At 42.9% G+C, this 26,344-nt stretch overlaps 1 protein-coding gene across 6 annotated transcripts in view; it reads left to right on the top strand.

Annotated features, from left to right (window-relative positions):
* LOC311059137 (E3 ubiquitin-protein ligase pellino homolog 1) overlaps window positions 1–22,497 on the top strand; it is a 56,713-nt gene extending 34,216 nt beyond the window's left edge. For 5 of the 6 annotated variants that reach the window (XM_084076817.1, XM_084076816.1, XM_084076814.1 and 2 more), the window contains 6 exons: window positions 4,262–4,588; window positions 11,988–12,117; window positions 14,398–14,499; window positions 15,630–15,827; window positions 16,167–16,355; window positions 21,891–22,497. In XM_084076817.1, coding sequence (XP_083932943.1) covers window positions 4,506–4,588; window positions 11,988–12,117; window positions 14,398–14,499; window positions 15,630–15,827; window positions 16,167–16,355; window positions 21,891–22,469 — 1,281 coding nt within the window. In that variant the 5' untranslated portion in view covers window positions 4,262–4,505 and the 3' untranslated portion in view covers window positions 22,470–22,497. Of the gene's footprint in view, window positions 1–1,447; window positions 1,626–4,261; window positions 4,589–11,987; window positions 12,118–14,397; window positions 14,500–15,629; window positions 15,828–16,166; window positions 16,356–21,890 lie in introns of those variants that run through there. The other variant, XM_084076815.1, reaches the window with a different exon arrangement.
* Window positions 22,498–26,344: the final 3,847 nt, after the last annotated feature.

Here is a 26,344-nt window from a genome sequence, read left to right as displayed (position 1 = left end):
GCTGTAACGCTGGCTCTCTTATTGTGTGCAAAGAAAATTCCCCTCTGGGCCGGGTAAGGATCTATTCTCCACTCTCTCACTCTCTCGCTGCATGTGTGATGTTGCTTGTTAGGGAGCTGACTGTAGAATAACTGAATATAGACCTGTTGGCGTTGTTGAGGGAACCTGTCAGGATAAGTTCCAGATGTGATGCTCGCTCTCAGACTTTCACCGTGTGCCATTTTTGAGTTCATGGAAAGAGAGCTGTACCATTTCTCTTTTTGTCCCCCTCTCCAGTGTCAACATGTATTTATTTGTACAATATCGTTTTCAGGGGTTGCTTAATTGAGGACGCTCTGTGAGAGTTCATGTTGATGGTTACAACATTATTTGTGATCAAACCCGTGTCCTGTAACTGCAGGACGCACAGCTTGCCTCGTTCACGAATTGACACCCACTGCGATAGTGGTTTTCTTCCAGGTGTTTTTCTGCTCAATGATACACCTGTGAGGAGACGCCTCCAAAGCTGTGAGAGGTGCTGATTGAGTTCTGAGATGTATTGAACTCTACGAGGCTGGAAGGGAAGGATGATGAAAAAAAAGAGTTACCTTTCCTGTTCTGCTATGAGAGGCCTCCGTTTACTACTCTTTGTAGTTGTCAGGCAGAAATCTTGTCTCTCCACATGTTTTGCGCAAAGGTGGCAAAAATGCGATCTACAAGCTCACAACATAGCGCGATTCGATGCATTATGAGCTTGTAGATATGCTATTATTTTGATACTTAAGAATGATTTTGAAAGTGGTTACGTGACTTATGTCTGGGTTTTATGAATATTTAACCAATGAAAAGTAACAAGCTTGTGACTAAATAATAACTACATTGGATCTATTGGAACACAGGTTCTGTCTTTTCTTTCCATTTCCTGAAATGTAACGGTTTTGGACATACAAGGTTTCCACCTGACACCAACAATATTGATGTCCAGATGTCTAGAGTGCTTATTCTGTGGAAACTTAATGGAAATGACTGGTACACTTTGTACGAAGCCATCAGCTTTTCTCTCACTCAGACTAATTTCCTGTGTCTTGAGTAGAAAGTGTGTGTGTGTGTGTGTGTGTGTGTGTGTGTGTGTGTGCGTGCATGCATTATATATGTGTATGTGCTCTGCACTGTTCTAGTTCAGAGAGGTGACTTCCTTTGTGGGATTCCATTGAGCGCGTGTGGTGGAGGTGTGATTGGCAGATTGCTGAAGATGATGGACACCATGTGTTCTGGGTGCGGGAACCCCAGTGCATGTGAAAACTCCCGTTTCCTGTCAATAGTGTGTGTGTGTGTGTGTGTGCATAATACCGTGAGAAACGTTGCCACGGAGTAGATTTTGCAACGTTTTTGTACATCCTACACAAGCTAGCCGAAGTGGTTGTTTCTGAATGCCGTTGTGCGCTGTCCTTCACTCGCAGCGTGCAGCTGGCCTGACGGGAGTATGAGCCAGCTGATGTCATCATAACCGGGATACCAACAAAACCTTTTCTTCGCTCTGTGCCGAAATAGCATCTTCATCACCCGAACCTTTTGTTTTAGATGGAATGGAATTTATTTTTGAGAGGTTATTCTACACAATACCAGACCTGCACCTGATCTAAAAGGTACCTTGAGGTCAAACTTAAAGCTGAAGCCACAGGTATTTGGCACAGTATTGCAGAACTCCATATTTTGCAAAGCATAGAAAAAGTCTGTTTTAAACATTGCATTAAACAGATTTATATATCTGTGTTGAGATAGAAAAACAGCATATTAACTAACACCTGTTTGGGCTGACATTTCAGTTTCCTGCCAATCAGTGTTAGGCCTATAAGTTACCATGACCATTTGCCCAAAACTACTGTAGGTTTCTGTATTATTTATTCTTTTTAGATTTTGGAGTGGACCATCTTTTTTTTTACATCGCACTAAGCCTTATTTTTTACTTTGTCGGATGATAGTGTCACATTGTAATGCTTAAATCTGCTATTTTGGTCTAGAATGACATGCCCAAACTAGAGATGCCAGGTTGAAAGTGGTTAAGTACATTGAAATGTGCGGAAAAGGCTGATATGACTTTGAATGCTGGAATGACTTGGAGTATGAGATCTTTTGTTGGAAGCCCTCTGCTTGACCCTCTCTGTTCAGGCCAGTGGGACTACAGCAGTCTCCGAACCACTCCACTAATCTATGCTCCAACAGTCGTGATGAACACACATACAATGGCCAAAATCATGTAGATCTTTTTTTCAAATTAAGGCAAATACTGGACTGTTGTGGACTCAGGTAACCAAAGGAGCCATGCAACACTAAGCACAGTGTCAGTAACATTGCCTAACTGTAACCAAAATAGAATAACTAACTAAAGTGAAACAAAAAAACTGAGCATAAATAACCGCAACCAAAAGTGACAACAAATCCATAACAAAACACTGGATGGTTAAGTTGACCTGGTCCACGTTTTCATTCCTGAAATTTGCATGTAAACCTTTGTGAGCTACACTACACATTGGTAAGGGCTGTGCCTTTCTTAGGATTAACTATGAATCTCGTGAACACGCTCACACACCATCCAACATCCAAACACTCTATTTTCCATGCTTTAGTCATGTACTATAGTTCTTCCTGGCCAGGAGGAATTCTTGGAATTATAGGAAGGGTGAGAACTTCATCTTCTTGGGATGACTTGGTAGATCAGAATTTTCTATTTTGGTTCATTTCATTTTCTCATGCCCCCATTTTTCTTTTTCTCCCTGACTCTGTCAATCTCTCTTCCTCTTTCTCCTGTGTGTGTGTGTGTGTGTGTGTGTGTGTGTGTGTGTGTGTGTGTGTGTGTGTGTGTGTGTGTGTGTGTGTGTGTGTGTGTGTGTGTGTGTGTGTGTGTGTGTGTGTGTGTGTGTGTGTGTGTGTGTGTGTGTGTGTGTGCGTGCGTGCGTGCGTGCGTGCGTGCGTGCGTGCGTGCGTGCGTGCGTGCGTGCGTGTGCCTTTTATATTTGTGCATGTGCATGCATCTTAGTCACCCACTGATGTGTACCCAAAGTCAACAGTTACTGGCACCCTGTCCTGCTCCACAGGAAGCACACACGTGCACGTCCGTCCTGTTTTATTCATTTGAGCGTTAACCTGACAGAGACCTTGTTGGTCATCACAATAAACTAATGAGCTTTGAGTCTAGTGGGAGAGAGAGATATGAAAGTATTTTCCTATTTCTAGCCGACTGGGTTTGACAGTGTTATCTTTGCTGAGCGTGTTTCACAAAGAGACCCATTGAGACCACAAGAGAGCACATGTGTCAACTGGTGTCATCGTGGTGGCTCAGCCACCACAACATCCCGGGTTCGATTCCCAGCTTGGCATTTGTGTTGCATCGTCACCTCACCTGTCTCTGTGCTCATGCACTTTCCCATCCCTTGACATATAAATCTTTGAGCAGTGGTTCTCGTAGAGCAAACTTTTCCATGTCAAGGAATGCCCCAATCCCACATTTTTTTTCCTCAAAAATAGCAGATCTTGCGCTATGAGCTTGTATATCTGATATTTTATAAAATATGGTTAAAGTGGTTAAAATGATTGTGATGCTATATCAACTACTTTGACCCCACTTTGAGAACCACTGCTGTAGAAGAACACCCATTATGATGATGATTTTGGTGACCTTGTTTGCCACGGCCTGTGACTAAGAACTGTGTCAGGCTGGGATTATCTGCAGTCTGCTTTGTTTGAGCGTACAGTAGGTTGAGGTCTTATCTTGATCTACCTTGTTCTCTTTCTCGCTCTTACCTCCCTCAAGAAATGCATAATGTGTGTTCATAGAATGAATGAATTCATGAATGACCAAAACAAACAAACAAACAAAAAGTAGTGGCTCCAGAACCATCGGTATGATACCCACGACGCCTAGCTGCATTTAGGCATTCGCTTAGAGATGGATCATTTTAGGTATACGGTAAAAGAAAGGTTACGGATGGTTTAGTTTATATGAAGTTTTGTTTAGCTTTTGGCATTAGGTTAGAGATGGTTGTACAAGAGTTTTTGTTTAGGTATTCGGTTAGACATGAGATAGTTAGGTTTAGATATAGTTCGGTGAGGTCAGGGACCGGGTAAGGGCAGATTGACCTCAAATCCCCATAGTCAGAGCTTATATATCATTTGGGTTCTGGTACCAGCCCAGGAGCCTTGACCTAAAACAAAATGTACCAGTATTGGCCAGTGTAATACAGTATGTAATAGGAACTGAATCTCTCTCCCTCTCTCTCTACAGGGCAGGACAGGGCAGTGGGCACTGCCAGCAACGGACGCATGAAGGATGAGAGGGCGGAGCTGAGGCTCAGCTGACCCTTTCCCCTTCCTCTTCTTCCTCCCCTCTCTTCCAGTAACCACCAGCGCCTGTTTTCCCCTCCTCCTCCTCTCTCCTTCCTGTCTCTTCTCGCCCTCCTGGGTGAACCTCACCAGTCTTGCCTCCCATCCCATCCTCCTCCGCCTGTAACCTCAGCCAGCCGTGCCCAATGTACTCCCCCGAGCAGGAAAACATCTCCACTACAGCCTCCACCAAAGTGCCAGTCAAGTATGGAGAGCTCATTGTGCTGGGGTAAGCACCTGTAACCAGACCCACACACACAATATTGTGACAGGGATTTAAAAAAAAAAAGAAGATCTACAAGCTCATAGCGCGGCACTCGGTGCCGCGCTATGAGCTTGTATATCTGCTATTTTTGAATAGCCAAAGTATGAAATATGATGCCTCCTGTGTGTGTGTGTGTGTGTGTGTGTGTGTGTGTGTGTGTGTGTATATGTATGTATTGTATGTCACTCTTTCCACAATGGCTCAATATACACATCATCAAATCACAAGCCATTAAACGTCATAATTCAGTATTTGACATACAGTGGGGCGCAGTTTGACCGATCAAGGTCAAGAAGGTCAATTATTGTATGGTAAAATGTGGCGTTTCATGACTCAACTATGAGAGACATGGTGGCATGACTACACTGTAAAATCCTGATTGTTAGTTTTGACTGAGGCTGTACAAATGCAACTTTTTTTTATTACATTTTTTAATTAAATTAACACTTAGGATTTAGCCAACATCGAATGATTAATGATGAATACAGGGCTAGAAAATCATACTTCAGGTTGCCATAACACAAGAATCCATGCAGAGCCTACAGTACATACACCTGTAGCCTGTAGACATTGCAGAACACACACCCCATTCTCCACCCAAGTTGGGGTCTGCAGTAAGGCAGTCGTCATTTCACGCAGTGCGCACACAGCTCTAACGACATACCGTAGGTGTCACTCATACAAGAAATGAGCGAGACTGGTCCGCCCGATGTTCAGAACAGCTCTTTTTGTCTTCATGAATAATTTTGATGTCTGGCTAGAATCGCTAAATTATTGAGTGGGCTAAAGAAAAAATGAGAAGATAGCCCTAACTGAGATTATAAACCTCAGTTAGGCTGTCTTTTCATTCTTCCAGAGTTATTTTGGTCCTGTACACCTGTATGTGTATAATAATTTGTACAGTTGCGGTTCAATGTGTGAACCTGGTCATAGTTTGATATTGGTCACAGTTGTTTCTGTTTAGTTTTCAACTCGTTATCCAGGGAAGGGTTTCACTAAAGCACATTATGCTCTTTCTCAACACAGTTCTGCTTCACATTCATTCAGTCATACTTGTTTACACCTGGGAGCTGCCCAGTACAACAACAGCCTTCTACTGTTGGCCACTGAGCAGCTCCGCTGGCCTGATTGGTCACAGATGTATTGGTCATAGCTGGATGTATTAGTCACAGCTTACATCCCAGCCCAACACTACCGCTCACAATCAGCGGTGCGTTGGTCACAGTCAGGGCCTGGGATGACTTTGCTGGCTTGTTGGGACACAGTGTGAACACTGGAAAATTGTCCCTAGTAGGAAGTAGAGTAAGAGAACGACAAAAAGTAACATCTGAGGAACTTAAGCCCTATTTTATACTTTGTCGTATGACGGCATTGTGTGAAGATTGTGAAAATAGTGAAAATAGCAAGCTCAGAATGCATTGGGATGCGTGACATCTAGTGACATGGCCAAAATAAGGACGCCAGCTTGAAAGTGGTTAAAAATGTTCCTGGTGTAAATGGAACACACTGATTGAGGTAGGACACAGGCATTAGTTGTGATGTTGGCGAATTAAATAACATTAAGCGTAGCAGAAAACTGGTTTTCTTCAAGCACTCGCCCTGCCCTTCCCTTCCCCCAGAACTGTCTGCTCAGTGTGAGGGAGAGAGAGAGATTTGTTTTGACTGCATACCCCGCGCTCAGCTGTAGGAAAAACCTCCACCACTCCCTTCTGCTTGGCCTTAGTGCACCACATGCATGCACGCACGCACGCACAAATGGAAGCAGGCATGAAGGCACACAGAAAAAGCAATCCTGCATGCTTACTCCTGCATGCGGGGAACATGGTACATTACACGTGCACAGGGATGCACATACTGTACAGTGCAAGGACGTGTATGTGCTTGTGCACATGCATCCATCTGCACGCACACACACACACACACACACACACACACACACACACACACACACACACACACACACACACACACACACACACACACACACACGTTCCCTAGTGTCAGTGGACAGTGAAGGACTTCCTCCATCTTTCCCTATGTGTCCTGTATTTTCCCTGAAGGACTGTTCCATTCCTGTCCAGCACACCAGCACAAACAAAATGTATACAAACTTTCACTTACGCCTAATTTATGCTCGATAGTGTTGCTTGCCAAAGATAACTTTTACAAGCTTATAGGTATGTTCTTTTTGGCAAGTGACACCCTTGCACGATGGAGTATAAGGTTTACACTCTGTCACTCTCTCTGTCTCTCTCTCTCTAGCACACACACACACACACACACACACCGTTGGAATGCGCAGAGAAACAGCACACAGATATCACACAACTGTCATACAGACATAGACCCTCTTTCGAGCTCTCTCTCTACAGCATTGGTTCTCAAAGTGGGGTCCGGGGACCCCCAGGGGTACTTTAGGGGGTTCCAGGGGGTCCCCAGCTAAATGATGGATAGGAACCAAATGGACCCTTATGTGTCTGTAACTCTGAGAGTGTACAAATGGAACCAAATGGACCCTAACATTTGGTTCCATTTGTACACTCTCAGAGTTAAATTAACATTGATTTTACAATATAAATTGGGGTCCCAGGGATAGAAATGTCATTAAATGGGGGTCCGTAGCCTAATGCATGTCAAACTGGGGGTTCTTGAAATTATTATTTTTATCGCTAGAGCCGTAAAAATCTTCTCTTATGGGGGTCCCTGGCTTATATTTTCAAATGGGGGTCCGCAGGCTAATAAGTGTCAATTTGGGGGTCCTTGACATGAAAAAGTTTGAGAACCACTGCTCTACAGGGCAGGACACTGTGTGTCTCTCTCTCTCTCTCTCTCTCTCTCTCTCACTCACTCACTCACTCACTCACTCACTCACTCACTCACTCACTCACTCACTCACTCACTCACTCACTCACTCACTCACTCACTCACTCACTCACTCACTCACACACACACACACACATCCCAGCTGACTCACTGTTTGTTGCTTTGAGTTGTATATGTGCTGGAGCAGTATTGTCTGGGAGATGACAGTGGAAACTTTCCTATGTGGAAACTCTCAGCAGGCAGTAAAGTCCATACGTTTACAAGGGAGAACCCAGTTTTCCATTTTCCACTCGCATGTCTGGGTTCAAGGCCAGGCCATGCCATCCCAAGGTCAATGGGCCTCTTCGAGAAGTCATATAACAAAACAACATTTAAGTGTAAACTTTTCTATGTATTTATTTGTGCTTTTTACTGAATATCAACAAAATACAATGGGTTAAATGATACAAAATATCATTTAACCCATTGAGACCTGAAGCCGATTCTACATGTCTCCTAAATCTCAACAGTATTCTGAAAAACACATGTTTCTATATCAGTGGTGCTCAATATTTTTCATGTCAAGGACCCCCAAAATTATATGTATTTGGCCGCGGACCCCCATCAAAATATTGTGTTCCAGGGACCCCCAGAGGCAACGATTCGAGTTAAAAATGTTCACTTTAAAAATATATATATTCAAAGATTTGCACATATTTTCAAACATTTTCAAAAATAGCAGATCTACAAGCTCGTAGCCTATTTTTGAATAGCCCAAAGTGTAAAATAATGCTTTTTAGCTCAAATCTAAAAATGACACAGTTCCAGGTCTTAATGGGTTAATATGATATGTGGATGTCTTAACCACTTAAGCCCTATACAGTATACTACTGAAAATGACAGATATACTGTACAAGCTGACATGTCACATCGCAATGAATTGTGAGCTTGTAGATCTTGTAGATCTTAAAAACATTTTAAATATGGTTAATCTTAATAACGATTTTATTTCCTGTTGAGTCATAGTGTCTCCTGTATAGTGTCCTGTACTTCATATTGTTGCCTGGTCTACTGTATCTGGTCAGAGTGCTGCTTGGTCCCCATGTAGCCATCTATATCAACATACAGTGCCGTGTAGGACCCATCACCATGCAGCCTGGTGGGTTGTCCTCCTGCCTTACGTGGTTCCAACATTAGCATGCTCGTAGCGTTGCTAATGGCCTAATCCATAGGAATGCTGTATAGTCTCTGGAGATGAATGTGTTTGCTGCACTGGGGAACATCTCTGTGGCTTTTTAAACAGCTCTGCTTCTCATGGGCCTGAATACACCATGCCAACATCCCTGGCCCTTTTCAGATCTGTGTGTGTGTGTATATTTATTAAACTAGCAGCCCTCACACCTACGTTATGCCGATCCGACTGATATGTTTGAGTCATAGTGTCTGGCCACCAAGATGTCCACGCTACCAAATGACACTTGTTGACGCCCCCTTCAGGATTTTTTGGTACACACTATATGGTGATCCCTGATGTCATTAGAATATGCCCATACCCTGTATATTGGCATGCCCATATATGGCCTATTGATCGGATTGGCGTTTCTGGACAACCGCATATCCTAACAACTTGGCGGAGGGCACCGCACTCCCTCAAGTCCTCGCCGATGCGTGCACCGAGTTTGAAGTTGGTCGGTCCCATATATGCACCTGACCATATACAGTATGTGCATAGTGGTCGGATCTTTGGCTCTCTGGATGTCCATGCATATGGACATCGGGTTTGTTTATGTTTATGTCTGAGTCATAATGACATGCCTATATTTGGGCGTATCGGGTTTGTTTATGATTATGTTTGAGTCATAATGAAATGCCTATATATGGGCGTATCAGGTTTGTTTATGGTTATGTCTGAGTCAGAGTGACGTGGCCGTGGTTCTGCCTATATACGGGCATATGGGGTTTGCCAACTTACACAACATTGATATGGGACCAGAACTCGGTATGATACCGAGTCCTGATCCCATATCAATATTGTGTAACAAAGTTTGTACACACACACACACACACACACACACACACACACACACACACACACACACACACACACACACACACACACACACACACACACACACACACACACACAGATGTGGGGGAAAAGTGGAAAACGGACACTGGGGAGGTAGGGTACACGGCCCGCCCCCGCTCATAGATTCCCATTCTAACCATGTATTTTTAGATGCTCTGTGAGATGAATCTCAACATCCTATTTGGTATTTTTGTTGGTGTGTCATGGAAAGTCTTGGCCGCGTCCGTGTTTATATGTTTGTATCTCAGTGAAGTGTTCTAAATGATTAGGAATCTGCACACAGTTAAATCCTCAGTGTTCTTTCACTGTAACTCTGAGAGTATAGAAATGTACGTTTGGTACACCCTAATTAACGAAGTGATACGAAATGTTTATTTTAGACCTGAGAGATTTTTCGGTCAATTATCTGAGGGGGCACGACTTCATTGAAAGTTACCTTTACAGATACCAAGAAAGTTTGCAGTTTTTTTTCCTCTGATATTGCAGGCTTACTTACTATGAGCACAAACATATTGCCTAACACTGGACCTTAATATGAGAGAATATTTACACACACACACACACACTGAGTCACAGACGCACACTGGTACTCATAGACACACAAACTCCTTCCCTTGTTGCTGTGCTCATGGGATCCTCGGCCAGCAACACCCTGCTCCGTCTCCGGTTGGACGCCATGGATACACCCTAAACTTCACCCTGGTTACGCTCTCTTGCCATGGTTACTCCACCTAAATGTTACTAGGAGGCTGCTCTCTCGCCATGGTAACGCGCAAACGCTTCCAGGGTTGTTTGCTCTCCATGGATATGCTCTCTCACTCAGCGAACACAAACACTCACAATGTAGCCTGGGCTGCCTGGGACGCAGTCCTGCACTCCTTACTGCAGTAGTACTCAAACGTTTTCGTGCCAAGGACCCCTAAATTGACATACATTTGGCCACGGACCCCCTTCTGAAAATGTTTTGTGCCAGGCAGGGACCCCCAGAAGAGAAGATTTGTGATAAGAAATGTGAAATTATTCGAAAATGTTCACTTCGGCACGAGGGTGACGCGTGCTTGTACTGTATATCTGCTATTTTTTATTTATTGCCAAGGTATAAATGGATAAAGTGGTTAAAATGATTGTGATGCTGTATTAACACATTTTGCTGGGGACCCGTGGAAGAACCCCCCCAAGGACCCCTAGGGGTCCCTGAACATCACTTTGAGAACCAAAGTCTTACTGCATTGTACCCTTGTATGATGGAAGTAGGACCTTAATTCACGAAAAAACATTAAGTTAATATGGAGATGCAAGGTTTTTTCATGACAGCAACGATATCCATATTATATCGATATCCTGATATCGTCGGGTGGAAACTTCATATGTACAAATTGTCCAAAACCAGGAAATGGAAAAAAAGAAACTGTGTTCCATTGGATCCAATTTAGTTATTATTTAGTCACACGCTCTTGTTAATACTTTTCATTGTCGGACTTAACCACTCTCATTATCACTTTCAACATCTTTCAAAAATAGCAAACATAGCAGAATGATCTACAAGCTCCCAATGCATAACATCATGTGAATATGTGAGCTTGTAGATCTGCTATTTTTGCTACTTTTGCACAACACTTTACAACCGGTTAACAATATCTGAATGTATAATGTCCCGGGTTCGACTCTGGCCTAAGGATTTGTGCTCCCTCCCTCGTGTTCCTTTCTCTCTTTGGTCTCTCCTTACATGAAGCCAAAATGTCTTAAAGTAAACAACACATTATGAGCCTCCTGTTAGACTCAGACTTCGTATAAACTCAGAGAAGCAGGGTCGACTCCATCCCGATCCCACACAGTAAAATGAAATAATTTAATTAAACTACGCCAATGTACAAATGGAACGGAATGATTCCGTATTGGTCCATTTTCTTGTACACTGTTAAATGACATGCACTTCTGGTGATTGGGATTGGTTACTGCTGACCACGCACACACGCACGCACACGCACACGCACACACACAGAGAGAGAGTGTCGTTGGGAGTCACAGAGAGCCTATTCTATCCCTCTGTAAGCTACTGTTTATTCTCCTTTGGTTGGTCGTCTATCAGACCAAAATGAGTCGCTTGTTTATTTTCTCAGCTATTCAACTTCACAGCCCTTTGTTGTTCATGTGGACGTTACCAGCATGCACTGTATGACAAGTATAGGGTGTGTGTGTGTGAGAGAGAGAGAGAGAGAGAGAGAGAGAGAGAGAGAGAGGGAGAGAGAGGGGTGGGAGTACAACAGAATACCACAAGTCTTTTCCACAATGACTGTTTTCCAGTGTATTATACAACTGCGCAGACAATAATGCCCCATTGTCTTTTGTTTGCTTGTGCGTATGTTTGTATCGGGGTGTGTGTGTGTGTGTGTGTGAGTGAGTGTTTGTGTTTCTGTGCACGTTCATAATCAGGTATATATACTAATCCAACGTGTGTGTGTGTGTGTGTAGGTACAATGGCTCACTGCCTAATGGGGACCGAGGCAGGCGTAAGAGTCGTTTCGGACTGTGTAAAAGACCTAAGGCCAACGGGGTCAAACCTAGCACTGTACACGTTGCCTGCACTCCACAGGCAGCTAAGGTGAGAGAGACACACACACACACACACACACACACACACACACACACACACACACACACACATACCCAAACATTCTAACTCCAACCCTAACCCCTAAACCTGACCTCTAAATGTCTAATCCTAACTCTAACTCTTTTCCTAATTGTAAACCTGACTCAGGAACACACACACACACACACACACACACACACACACACACACACACACACACACACACACACACACACACACACACACACACACACACACACACACACAGACATTTGCAGAGTCTCATGCAGGCATACAGCACACGTACAACCATACAGTATGTACAGTACACCCTGCACCCTTTCACACATTCCTACATGCAATATTAACACACACGTGCACAAAAAGATGAAAATCCTCAGTGTTCATTTAGTAACTCTGAGAGTATACAAAGGGTCCATTTGGTTCCATTTGATACATTATTTTGAAAAAAAATGTTAAATTGAGTGAGATTTTATACTGTGTACACAGACAAATCTGTACATTTCACATGCACCTTTACAAACAAAGAGACACACACGACACAGGGATGCATATTGTGCATGTATCCAAAATGAAGCTACGTGCATAAGATGGCATATCATACACAGGCTTGCACGTGTACAGCCACTCTTAAAACCCTGCCAAAAGTACAGTGCACTGCTCCACTAGAGTCTATTGTAAGAACATGTTTGCCTGTGTGTTATGTAATTGGCAAACAGGGGCAGGGCATTAACCGTGCATGCTCCGCAAACCATTGCTTCCCCCTAAGTAAACAAAGGATTTGAGGTTTTAGTTGTTTTTTTTAATAACGTAACCCATTTTGTAGTGTTCTTTTCTTTTAGCTCAGTTTTGTTTAGTCTCTTTCGTCTTCTGTCTGTCCTTTTTTATTATTCCTCCTTTTATTTTTATTGTATTTTACTTTATTTTGGTCTCCTTTGTCTTTGTGTTTTTTTCTGAAAAATCTATCAAATCTTAATAATATAAATAAAATAATAAAGTAACCCAAAGTCGACATATGGCCTTGTTCAGGATTTTTAAAGGGTATTCGAACAATCCGTTTTTACTGTGTATTTAAGTGAAACACAGATGTACAGACTGGTGGGTTTATAGTTGAAAGGAGTGTGAACCGTCTAGTTAAAGGTAACGGAGCAGCTTCTCACCAAAAGTCCTTGGAAGTCTGTTTCCATCTGTACTTAGAAGGCCTGTTAAATAGGACAGGTTAGCATATGGTGTGTGTGTGTGTGTGTGTGTGTGTGTGTGTGTGGGGGTGAGTGGGTGTGTGAGAGTTTGTGCACATCATCTGTCTGTCTCTTTCAGTTTATTCGCTCGCACATATAGTACTGTATGTGTTCACATGTTATGGGTGTGTCCACTATTGGTTCTTTGTTCTAACATCTGTATCCAATAGATTCTCTCTGTCACACACACACACACACACACACACACACACACACACACACACACACACACACACACACACACACACACAGGCCAGGCTTTTAGCTGCTGTAATTGAAAGTGTCTGGAAGAGTGATTGCCCTTGGCTGTCCTGTGTGTGTGTGTGTTACTGACATAGGCCACATTTGGTGACAAATGGTAGACATGAAGCTAGTTGATTGGGGTCGGCGTGTCAAATTTGGTATCCCTGATTGGATTTTACTGAAGTGTGAGAAGGTTGGGGTCAGGGTTGGGGTTAGGATGAGGCGATATGGAATAAATGTAAGTCGATGCAATCTCCCAAAAAGTTAGCAAAATCAACATGTGTGTGTATGTGGTCTGGACAATACAACTTTAGCCTGATGTTGGGTCTAGCTAGATGTAGAGACTGACTCATGTCTTTATCTCTGTCTCGCTCTCTCTGCCATTGTCTCTCTATTGTCTGCCATTGTCACTCTGTTGTCTGTGGTTTTCAGTGTGTGTGTGTGTGTGTTGAGGTTATCCTTCTCCTTGCCTGTCATACCATTACAACGTTTTTAATCAATTTTATAGTCTGTTGACAGAAGAGACAATCAAACGACAAGACCAAGAGAATGTTTAATGAATATGTTTGGTTGTGTGGTTGAGATGATGGAAAAACATCACATTTCTCTCCCTCCCTCTGTCCCCTACTCCAATTCCAACTCTCTTTTTTTACACTGCCGTTTCCTTTTTCTTCTTTCATCCCTCCTGTCTTGCCTCCCTTCTTTCACTCTCCTCTCCCTGCTTCCCTCCCCCCTCTCTCTCATCACTCCCTCTTTCCCTCTCTTCCATCTCTCCCTCCTTCTCCAGGCCATAAGTAACAAAGACCAGCACAGCATCTCTTATACTCTGTCTCGTGTTCAGACGGTGGTGGTTGAATACACCCATGACATCAATACAGACATGTTCCAGGTACCTTCCAGTTCATACACTTAAACCATATATACTTTGTTTGGTATCCCGCAGGGCTCTGCATTAGCTCAGCTCCTGTTTCCCTCTACACCAAATCACTTTGCTGAAAATAGCCGATCTACTACGCGTTTTGAGCTTGTAGATCTGCTATTTTGGCCCAATGTCCGCCCCAGAATAGTGTTCCTGTGGTTAACCAGTCAGCAACCTATCTCGTCCCTATCCATATATGTATATATGATAAAAGATATGTAATCAACCATACGGGCTGAAGGATCTTGGAGCATTGAGAAAAACATTTCATGTGCTACCTCAATTTTAAAGCACCGTTCTGGTGGTTTGGCATGTGTACTTTATTGCCTATGACGACATTACCGGCCATCAAAACAGCTAGATTTTGGAATAATTACAAGATTTAGCTTTATCAAACAAACCACGTATGCTTTGGAAAATGGTCGGCAGTAATGCCAAGTATGCTGTGAGTCATAGTCAATGGGCTAAACATGCCATACCATCGGTATGGTCCTTTAAAGCTAGGGTAAGTGATTTGGTTTAAACATTTTTTTTTTGTTAACAGGTTAAGGCTCTATATTCTATAGTAATAGTAATCATTGCTATCAAGTGTTCAGTAACGTTTTCAGGTGTTGCCAATTTTATTTTGGCATTTAGTACCCATTTATCAGCTTACATTTATAGTGTTCCAGTTCCAATTTTGTCTGCTCATTTGTTTGTGTCATTACTTACAATTTAACATATTTATCCTGTTAGATTTCTCTCTCCTGATTGGATAAGATTGTTATCTTGACCTGCATTTCCGGTTCCCTAAACAGCTGAAGAGACAGGGAGACACCTGCTACTGAACAAACACTCTATACAGCAATGATTACTATGAGAATGCAGTGCAATTTTGCACTTATTTTAATGAACACATATCACTCACCCTACCTTTTTAAGGTCACAAAATGTGCCAATGGATACTGAATTGAAACAAGTGGACCATAAAGTGTTGGGTTAATAATGAGATTTCCAATTTCAGGGAGTTTTTGATCATGAACTCTGCCCCCATCTGTCTTTCTTCTTCTTTCTATCACTCCCTTTCTCTCTCTCTCTCTCTCTCTCTCTCCCTCTGCCAGATCGGTCGATCCACAGAGAGTCCTATAGACTATGTGGTGACGGACACGGTGGCAGGTAGTCAGAGTAACTCAGACACCCAGTCTGTCCAGAGCACTATCTCGCGCTTTGCGTGTCGCATCATGTGCCAGCGCACGCCTCCCTACCAGGCACGCATATACGCAGCCGGCTTCGACTCCTCCAAGAACATCTTCCTGGGGGTGAGTGAGTGTCTGTGTGTGTGTGACTTGTGTCATACCTATGAACATGTATACAGGCAGAAACCTCACATCTCCATATTCAAACTTTTTGTGTTTCTTTGTAAATTACCTATCCGTAATCAATTGCTCTAATCAGTTTTGGAATGTGGGTCTTTCTTTGGGGGGAACTTGTGGGTAATTGTGATAATTATTAAAGGGTTGTGTTTGTGTACTTTCCATATCGTCTCTGTCGTAGACGAAATATGGAGATAAGAGGTTTCTGCCCAACAACGGCGATATAATAGAAAAACAAAAACCTTTTGAATAAAATAAATGTCCACCTCTGTCTCCCTTCCTCAGGAGAAAGCCGCTAAGTGGAAGACGTCGGATGGGCAGATGGACGGGCTCACCACCAACGGCGTTCTGGTGATGCACCCGAGGAATGGCTTCATGCAGGACTCAAAGCCAGGCGTTTGGAGGGAGATCTCGGTCTGTGGCAACGTCTTCACACTGCGGGAGACCCGCTCAGCACAGCAACGAGGCAAGATGGTAAGAGACAGACCAGGTGTACATGCAAGGGATTATTAATTGAGGTACGCAGTCTCCGTCCATAGCAACGGTCTGTTTTTCATAGCAGTGGTCTGTTTTCAAGAAATAACAGGCCGCTGAATGCAGTGATTGACCAATCTATCTATCCTATCTGCTCTATCTGTCTTGTCTACCTACACTCTACAACACAGTATCTACCCACATTACTGACCAGATAAAACACTCAAAGAATGCACACACAACGTACCGTATATATGCTGAAAAATAATCTATCACTGTACAGTACACGGTGCAGCGAGTGATGTAGTCACTGCACCTTGAAAAACACCTGCATGCAGACACGATGCACATGCAAATCTATTTATTTCATGGATTTGTTGAACACTCTAGTTGGCCAATCTTTAGTCTGTTATTTCTGAAAACTGACCGATGTTCTCCCTCTTTTTACGTTGCTATGGATGCAGTTTTAACCATAGAATCTAATGGAATACTTTTGGCAGTTTAAGCAAATCACAATATATTTTTTCTATCAATATTTCATATCAAATCGTTGATTTTGTTCTTACGTAGCCATGTAATAAGTGATAATGTAGGTTGCGAGTTACACATATTGTCAATTTGTCAGTGCTTTCTTTCGATCTTTCTCTCTCTACTAATCTGTCCCTATCTGCCTCAAATGGACATTTTGCACACCCTTGTGTGTGCGCGCGCACACACACACACACACACACACACACACACACACACACACACACACACACACACACACACACACACACACACACACACACACACACACACACACACACACACACACACACACACACACACACACACACACACACACTCTCACACACCAGTCCTCTCACCCAGGCTTGAAGTTCAGTCAGTTCTTTACACCCGTTGCCACCTGGGGTTAGGGGGATGCCGTCTCCATGGAAACGGGTCCGGGTGTTGATCTGTGTGAAACAGGACCTAGTAAAAGGATCCTCGAACTGACGTCGGGACTTCTCCACCAATCACAGCCCACATTCACACACCCGCTGTCCAATCGGAGCCATGCATCCACCTCTAGTGCTGACATCTACTGTAGCATTTGCATGTGTGCATGTGCATGTGCCTGAGAGCATGCATGTTTGATCACGGTATTTTATTTCTATTCTATCCTGTTCTATTCTCCCTTACATCAGCATTTATGTATGTCCACAACCGTTCCTTTTTATTATTAAAAAAAACCCAAGGAAAATAGTGAAAATAGCAGATCTGCAAGCTTGCAGATCTCTGTTTGATGAAGATGGGAATTAATTAACGAAAACATAAGAAGATTTCCAGCAGTAATACAAGTCTCTCTCTCTCTCTCTCTCTCTCTCTCTGTCTCTGTCTCTGTCTCTCTCTGTCTCTCTGTGTCTCGGTCTATCTCTCCAAGTCTCCCAGCGCAGCACACAATTAGCCTTCCTCTTATCGCCACCTGGCCTTTTAATATCTGTGGGTTAACTGCGTGTGCAGTAGCCAACATTAGACAAACTGCTTAATATTTCACTGTTGGTTGCCCATTTAAATAGCCTTTAATGGAAGAGAACCTATTTCCCATTAAGCACGGCTATGGAGCGTGATGGGGAGAGGGCTGGATCAGTATGCTGGGGGTACACATTGAGGATTGGCTCTTGATTGAAATAATAGTAGTAGTAGTTTATTTTGGTCAAAAAGAAAATTCTATGTATTCACATCATATGGATTAGACCAAAACGGTGTAGGCTGAAGCCAATGGCTTATTTTTCCTATCCTTTCACGTCACAAATCTAAAAAACTAAGAAAACAAGAAAAAAAAGAAAAGAAAAAAACACATCAGACAAAGACAAAGATCATTCAGATTTACAAAAGAAAAAACAACCAACTGATAAGACTTATACATTTCTCGAATAATGATCATTTATATAATAATGAATAATATAATAGTACCTTGCTTGAAACTACCATATAAAGAGAGTAAATGATACAGTTAGCGTTACTTTATCATTATTAAGAAGATTAGTCTCAGTTAATACAGAGGTAACCCCTGAAAAGGTATTCAGAGTTATTTCCATGGACATGAAAATAATTACGCAATTACAAGGGTCCACCATGGACTCTCAAGAACAGAAGAATTTGTGTATTTCTGAATGTTGTTGCACCTAAATGCTTCTTTTCTCAGAAGCAGGTAGGTAGGTGTAACAACATTCAAATGCTGGCAGGTGGCGAGGCTTAGCAAGCACACAATGGAAATTTGGACGAGATTGTTTTCGATTTAAAACACTGTTTTACAATGAAAGCAACTTGGTGTGGCTGTAGACCAAGAGCGGTTGGTTTTTACTGTGATTGTGGTCACAGTGATGTTTTTGGATGAAATCTGATTTATACTTGTTTGTGCACTGCTAAAAAGCAGATCTACAAGCTCAGAATGCATCGCAGTGCACTGCTTTTTGAGCTTGTAGATCGTCTATTTTTGGTGTGCCATGCAGCATGCAACCAAATATAAATCAGGCAAAAGATACAGCTGGCAGCAGCCAAGTAGCCGTAATAACACAAAGGTCTGATGTGTATCTATATCAATCTCTCATACTGAGGTTAGTAGTTGTGCAGGAGTGAATTGTGTGAATTTGTGGGTGGAGCCAGATGCCTCAAACCAACATAGACTTGAAAATGTACAGCTCAGCATATAACCACTGACTCATTGTCTCTGTTGGACAGAGTCCTGTACGTTGTCCTTCACACACACACACACACACACACACACACACACACACACACACACACACACACACACACACACACACACACACACACACACACACACACACACACACACACACACGTGCATACACAGGCATACATGCATGTATAGGCAGTACATACATACAGTAGACTGACATTGTACACTTTCAACATGGGTGGCAGGGAAGCCTAGTGTTTAGAGAGCTTGCCCTGTATCTGCAAAGTCATACGTCGAGTCCCTGGACTCCCTGCATCAACCGCTGTTGGTGTACCCTTGAGCAAGACATTGAACCTTTTCCTGCTCGCATTCCCTGAACAGCTACAGTAATTGTACAATATTGTTGGTACATTGAGCATATGCACAAGCCATGTGTAATAATTTAACATTTTCAGAGGGACACATACACACACACTTTCACTGATTGTACATGCACGCACACACACACACACACGTTTGTCCCTACTCCCCAGTTTAATGCAAGGTTGAAGCCATTATAATTTCAGATAGCTCACAGGTCAGTACACACATACAGTATAAACACACACACACACACACACAGTGGGCTCAGTGACCATGCTGTGTGGTTATTAAATATAATTGACCAGACTAAGAGTACTGCTGGGTTTAATGAAAAACACTTGTTGTTGATTAATCATTTGCCTCTGCTGTAATTTAATTAGACCTTGTGTGTGTGTGTGTGTGTGTGTGTGTGTGTGTGTGTGTGTGTGTGTGTGTGTGTGTGTGTGTGTGTGTGTGTGTGTGTGTGTGTGTGTGTGTGTGTGTGTGTGTGTGTGTGTGTGTGTGTGTGTGTGTGTGCGTGCGTGCGCGCGCGTTTCTTACACTAATGCATAACCTTCGTGTATGACATCTAACATGGTACTGTCACGAAATCCATTATGAACAGGTCTGACATCTTGCTCATGTTGGTATTGAACTGTAGCACAGTCATTTTTTATTTGTTTTGGGTGACAGACTCCCATCTGAGAATGTTGTGCCAGGGACCCCCATACAAGATTTGTGTCGTTCAAATGGCTCCAAAATATTGGAAACATTTGTTTTGTCAAACAGACATTTTGAAGAATAGCACATTTACAAGCTCACAACGTGTCGCATCGTGACACGTTGTGAGCTTGCAGATCGCCTATTTTCAAATAGCCGATGTATATAGGGTTAAAATGATTCAACTGATTTTGATGCTCTGAACCCCTCTACTTGGCCCTCTCCTTTTCCCCTGTACACCAAATCTCTCTACACAAGATCACAATATGTCACATCACGAAGCTTGTAGATCTGCTATTTCTGCCAAATATTGACATGCCCAGAATAGGGACGCTGTGGTGTCCATGTGGTTACATCCATGTAAAAAAAAAAAACATAAAATCTCTGCTCAGGGGAATCACGTCAAGCATAACAGAGTCAGACAGTAGACACATGGTGTGTGTGTGTGTGTGTGTGTGTGTGTGTGTGTGTGTGTGTGTGTGTGTGTGTGTGTGTGTGTGTGTGTGTGTGTGTGTGTGTGTGTGTGTGTGTGTGTGTGTGTGTGTGTGTGTGTGTGTGTGTGTGTGTGTGTGTGTGTGTGTGTGTGTGTGTGTGTGTGTGTGTGTGAAAGCCTGGGTAGTGTGTCTGTCCCCAGCATCAGTGACCTCAGCTCTAACCATGAGTAATCCCAAGGGAGTAAGCCTGCAGTTTGTTTACTCTCCCCTTCCCTCTCTCTTTCTGGTTTTCTCACTTCATTTCATTTTTATTAGTCTTTTACTGGTTGTAAAAGCACATTGTAATTCAGTTGTGACAAGTGCTCTACAAATAAAATGTACTGATAATATTGGCTATCTAACAGACCCCCCCCCCCCCACTCTCTCTCGTTGTGTAGCTGTCAAAAGCTTAGTCAGGTAGTTAGTGTGTATACTAATTGGTGTGTATACCAGTTAGTGTGTATAGTAGTTGGGTGTCTATACCAGCTAGTGTGTATACCAACTGTAATATCACTTCCTATCATGTCCTGTTTGTTGTCTACACTGTACTAACAACAACAAAGAAGTACCTTCAATATAATATTACATGTTTTCATAGCAGCTTTTATCTCCCTCTATCTTTGCTCCTGTTTTTAAATGGAATTTCCCAGTCATTCTGAGTACATGGTGACAAGGCTAGGATTCACACTACTGCCACAATACCGGAATTTCCCATTGATGCTACATTGTCTCTGATTTGCTGTTCTCGTTTTTTTTCTCTCTCACACACACACACACACACACACACACACACACACACACACACACACACACACACACACACACACACACACACACACACACACACACACACACACACACACACATCATCCTAGTAGGGAGGAATAAAAAAGGATGTCTTAGACTGCCACCTACTGGGAAAAAGTGGATAATGCATCACTACCAGAGGGAGACATGGCTAAGCGCACAAAATAGCAGTAAAGTATTTATCGTCTCATTACAAAGGAATGTGAGCTGCATATCCAAAAGAGACTTTTTTTATTTCTTAAAAAAAAGAAGAAAAAATATAGTCAAGAAAACTCGCTTATGCCTCTGATTGGCAGGGCTGTGATTGGTCTAAGAAGGTCCATTGTTGTTCAGTTCAATTACATCTATTTTTGTCTTAGGGGTGGTCCTCGAGAACTTTTCAATATTTGTGTCCGGGACATTAGATATCTATCTAATCGCCTAGCAACTACAAAACCATCCCTCTAATGATTCTCTCTCTCTTTCCCTCTTTCTCTCTATGTCTCTCCATCGCTCCTTGTCCAGGTTGAGACGGAGAGCCAGGAGCTAGTGGATGGCTCGCTCATCGACCTGTGCGGGGCCACCCTGCTGTGGCGCACGGCCGAGGGCCTGTCCCGCACGCCCACCGTGAAGCACCTGGAGGCTCTGCGTCAGGAGATCAATGCAGCCCGCCCCCAGTGCCCCGTGGGCTTCAACACGCTGGCCTTTCCCTCCATGCGCCGCAAGGACACGCCCGACGAGAAGCAGCCCTGGGTGTACCTGTACTGTGGCCACGTGCACGGCTACCACAACTGGGGCAACCACAGGGAGGAGCGCGAGGGCCGCGAGGGCCGCCACCGCGAGTGCCCCATGTGCCGCACCAAGGGGCCGTACGTACCGCTGTGGCTGGGCTGCGAGGCCGGGTTCTACCTGGACGCTGCGCCGCCCACGCACGCCTTCAGCCCATGCGGCCACGTGTGTTCAGAGAAGACGGCGACCTTCTGGAGCCAGATCCCTCTGCCGCACGGCACGCACACCTTCCATGCAGCCTGCCCATTCTGTGCCCAACAGCTGAGTGGGGAGCAGGGCTATGTCAGACTCATCTTCCAGGGACCCCTCGACTAGCAGTGGTCCATGGGGGGAAACAACTTTGGGTGGGTGTTGGGGGAGGGGGGGGAGGGGGGTTGTCGCGGAAGGGAGGCTGGGTGGGCATGGGGGGTTTGTTGTTTGGATGATTCACCAAGCAGAGGAATGTCGCTCGCACGACCCCAAAACCCTGTTTTATTTTGATTATTATTCTCCCCCTTTACTTTTCTGTTCTTTTGTAAGCATTATTTTTTACTGTTCTCTCTCTCTTTCTCTCTTTCTGCTTCTAATTTTTAAGTGACCTTTATATTGCTTTTTCAATGAAAAGATCAAAAGATTTCTATATTTTCATGTGAAAACCAGAGACTCAAAAAAAAGGCTTCAACAAAATACAAAGAACACTGCTGACTGGGTGAAGAATTTATGTTGTTTTTTGTTTTGTTTTGTTGGCAACGGACATTTGACAAACAGTATTTATCTATACTACTAACATATACCGTATGCAAAACTACGGTTTTATTCACCTTTATTGTTGCAATATATACATCTGTATACAGTTCATCTAATAAGAGCTAACTTAAACAAAGATGTTTATTTATGGCCCACAAACCATCGCCTCATCCTTTATTTTTCCCACCTAAGAGAGGTTGTCTGTCATTCAAAGAGAGGTTGTCTGTCATTCAAATATGCCTAACTTCAAAACTCTCAGGTTCTGTGTCCACTTGGCACCTATTTCCTACGCTACCAGCACTAAACAGACATTTGTGGAAAGTAGTTTAGCTGTCGTTATGACTAAACGACAATACAAATCCTTTTTTGAAACGCAGCCCTCAGCGCTGGCACTGTGAACGCTAAAAACATGCTTCCCCTGCCAAAGAGTGAAAAATATAGAGCAAAACACTCCAGTGGACACACAACCTCGAACATAGTTTATTTGAAACATTATAATATCAGATGGAGTTTACGTCAGTGGTTCTCAAACATTTTCATGTCAAGGACCCTCAAAGTATATACGATATAATATTATACGATTTTGGCCAAAGACCCACATCTGAAAATATTTAGTGCCAGGAACCCCCAAAAGAGAAGATTTGAGGTGTTAAAATGTTTCTAAATGAAAAAAATATATATTTTGGTTAGACTGGTTTTGATGCTGTATTAACTCATTTTGCTGGGGATCCCCTGGGATTCCCTGGACCCCACTTTGAGGACCACTGGTTTATGTTCTGTCTTTTTTTCTGCCCCCCCAAAAAAGTCCACCTCTCAAACCATGTTTTATTGTCTGATTGTAGCATTGTCCTGTCCTCTCATATTTATACCTCTAGACTATTTGTCTGGTGTGCTCTCACTTTGTGTAGTTGTAATATGTGTATTAACGAGTTCCACTCTTTTCTGTCCATAACGCATTACTGCAACCTCACACATTCAAAGCAATAGAATTTAAAATGGGGATGCCCTCTTGCATTGTGGGAAATTGAGTCATCTGAGTATGTAACCAATCAGGTGGACTGAGCTTCCCGTTCCCTCCCTTAAGTTCAGGTCTGACATCTACATGGCAAAGTATGAGGTTTTTGTGGGAGTGCACAGTGAGCTTACTTTCTCTCAGCTCTAAGACTAGCTTTGCACCTAATGTCACACAAAACACACACACACACACACACACACACAGACCTCGGTTGGATAGTAAATGTCCTAGCAGAAGGAAGTGAACTAGCAACACACTCCTCTGATAATTTGTATGTATTTTGGAGTTCACCCAACCTGTGGCTGGTAAGGTAATTATAAGGACTTTTGTACAAAATGCACTCTTCAGTTGTACTTCCAAGTGTGTATTCTCATTTGTTTTAGTCTTCTAAGGTTTCAGACAGGTAGGGATGTGAGATGCAGTGCTATAGTACAATGAATTCCAGAATGTCGGACGAAAGCAGGAAAGAATAACTCAAATTATAATTATTATAGGGACGTGATTGACTTCATCGCTAACTGTCTGAACTGACGGACCCCATAACGACAGACCTCACCCATTTGGTACTCCCAGATGGTTAAAACTAACCTGACTCGTTGGTGGCGGCATAGAGTTAACAGGTTCACAACAGCCTCCATCTGGGATCGCTCAGAGAGTAGAGCTACATCAGCGGCTGCTAGGGGCGGGATCTTGACTATACGGCATGTAGACACGTCAGTATGATTGGTTGATAGACAGACGGCCCCATCCAATCACCTGCCAAGTAGCTTTAAAAAAGGGGTCGCCGTCTTGCAGCAATTCTGCTACCGGGGTCTCAGATGGAAGTTAGGCTGTGAAACAAAATGTGTGTCGCAAGCTTCTTCCATCTGGCGGAGTCAGGTTAGGTTAAAACACAGTCAAGAAGGTCAAGTCCTGTCAGTTATTCCAAAGTGCGTTTAACACAGCGAAATTAAATGCACACCTGTGTAGTCTTTTGGCACGGTAGTGCATGGAGCAAACAATGGGTGAAAATATATCAGGGTCTATGTCACTTTTTGTTTTTGTTCCTGACAAAACACCTAAAAAGGATCTTCAACTTCAATAAAGTACTGTGATTTTCTTTTCATTATTTTTTTCAGTGTAGTGTTGTGTGGAGACTAATATATTTTCAAAAGCACTCGGTACAGTAAAGAGTGCACAAATACAAAGATTAAACTAAAACGACAAGAAGCAATGGGAACAGAACAGAAAATGATTTAAGTACAAAACACTATCTCTATAAAATGGCACCACATTCTGTACTGTGTGTGTGGGTGTGTGGGGAGGGGGGACTTGGCAACGCAATCCATAGCAGCAATAAATAAACCACACTGCAAAATCCTGAGTGTTCAGAGTTCAAAAGAACACTTGGGATTTTACTGTGCACAGACTGCAGGTAAGTTGGTCATCATGTCTTGTGCAGAATTCAGTCCCCCCATGTGTACGTGCAACATATTCTTCACAATCATGGTATATCAACTAATAACCACATATACAACTAAGTAAGAGTGAGACACACAACCTTGCTTAAGACTTTTTGAAAGTCATGCTCAGACGTTCAAGTAGCTTTCAGAATCGGCTCGAGAATGCATTGTTCAAGGATCATGTATGAGTTGTCTAAACTAAAGCTTATACTGTATGTGTGTGTGTGTGTGTGTGTGTGTGTGTGCGTGTGGTGATAATTTATATATGTTTTTTGAGTAAGGGATACTCTATGAAATGAATGTATGAATACAGTATTGTGTGTGTGTGTTCACTGTCTATCTCTACTGTCTATGTGTTCTCTGTACAAAATAGATACATACATTCTCATTGATAAGTAATAACCCCACCAATGTTCTGACAGCAACACACTTAACACCTCAGGAAGAAAAAAGAAAAAGACTTGCGAACAAACACCCATCTATCTTTATTTTTAATCTAGTTATATTAGCACACACACACACACACACACACACACACACACACACACACACACACACACACACACACACACACTGCTAAAGTCTTCTGACAATACCTCACCAGTAAAGGTCTGTCTTTATTTAAGTTTTGTGTTTTCCCTCTATTCCCATAGCTGATAAAATCCTCTCTGAGCTAACCAGAGAGATTTGTCTAAGACAGCATGTCTATCACTCTACAGTGGGGGAAATGCGCGAGAAAGGGCTTTACTCTTGTCTGTATACTGTTATTTGAAACTTTCTGTCTCTATGTGATCTTGCTTCACAAAGACATGTATGCTTAATTCATACTTCATCGTAATCATGATGTTGCTTGCCCTAAATAACAGTTTTTTTTATAAGCGATACATTCGTACGATGAAGTATAAATTAACCTTTACCTTACCTCTACCCTAGCTCTTCACCCCCACCCCTCCTCTCCTCTAGAGCTCCTCTCCCATGCTGCAGTGTCCTTTTCAATGGCAAAAAGC

Source organism: Gymnoscopelus microlampas (assembly GCF_963454915.1).
Source record: "Gymnoscopelus microlampas genome assembly, chromosome: 13".
Classification (NCBI taxonomy): Eukaryota; Metazoa; Chordata; class Actinopteri; order Myctophiformes; family Myctophidae; genus Gymnoscopelus; species Gymnoscopelus microlampas.
The sequence above is the reverse complement of the archived record's forward strand: the minus strand, read 5'-3'. Positions and strand labels throughout refer to the sequence as shown.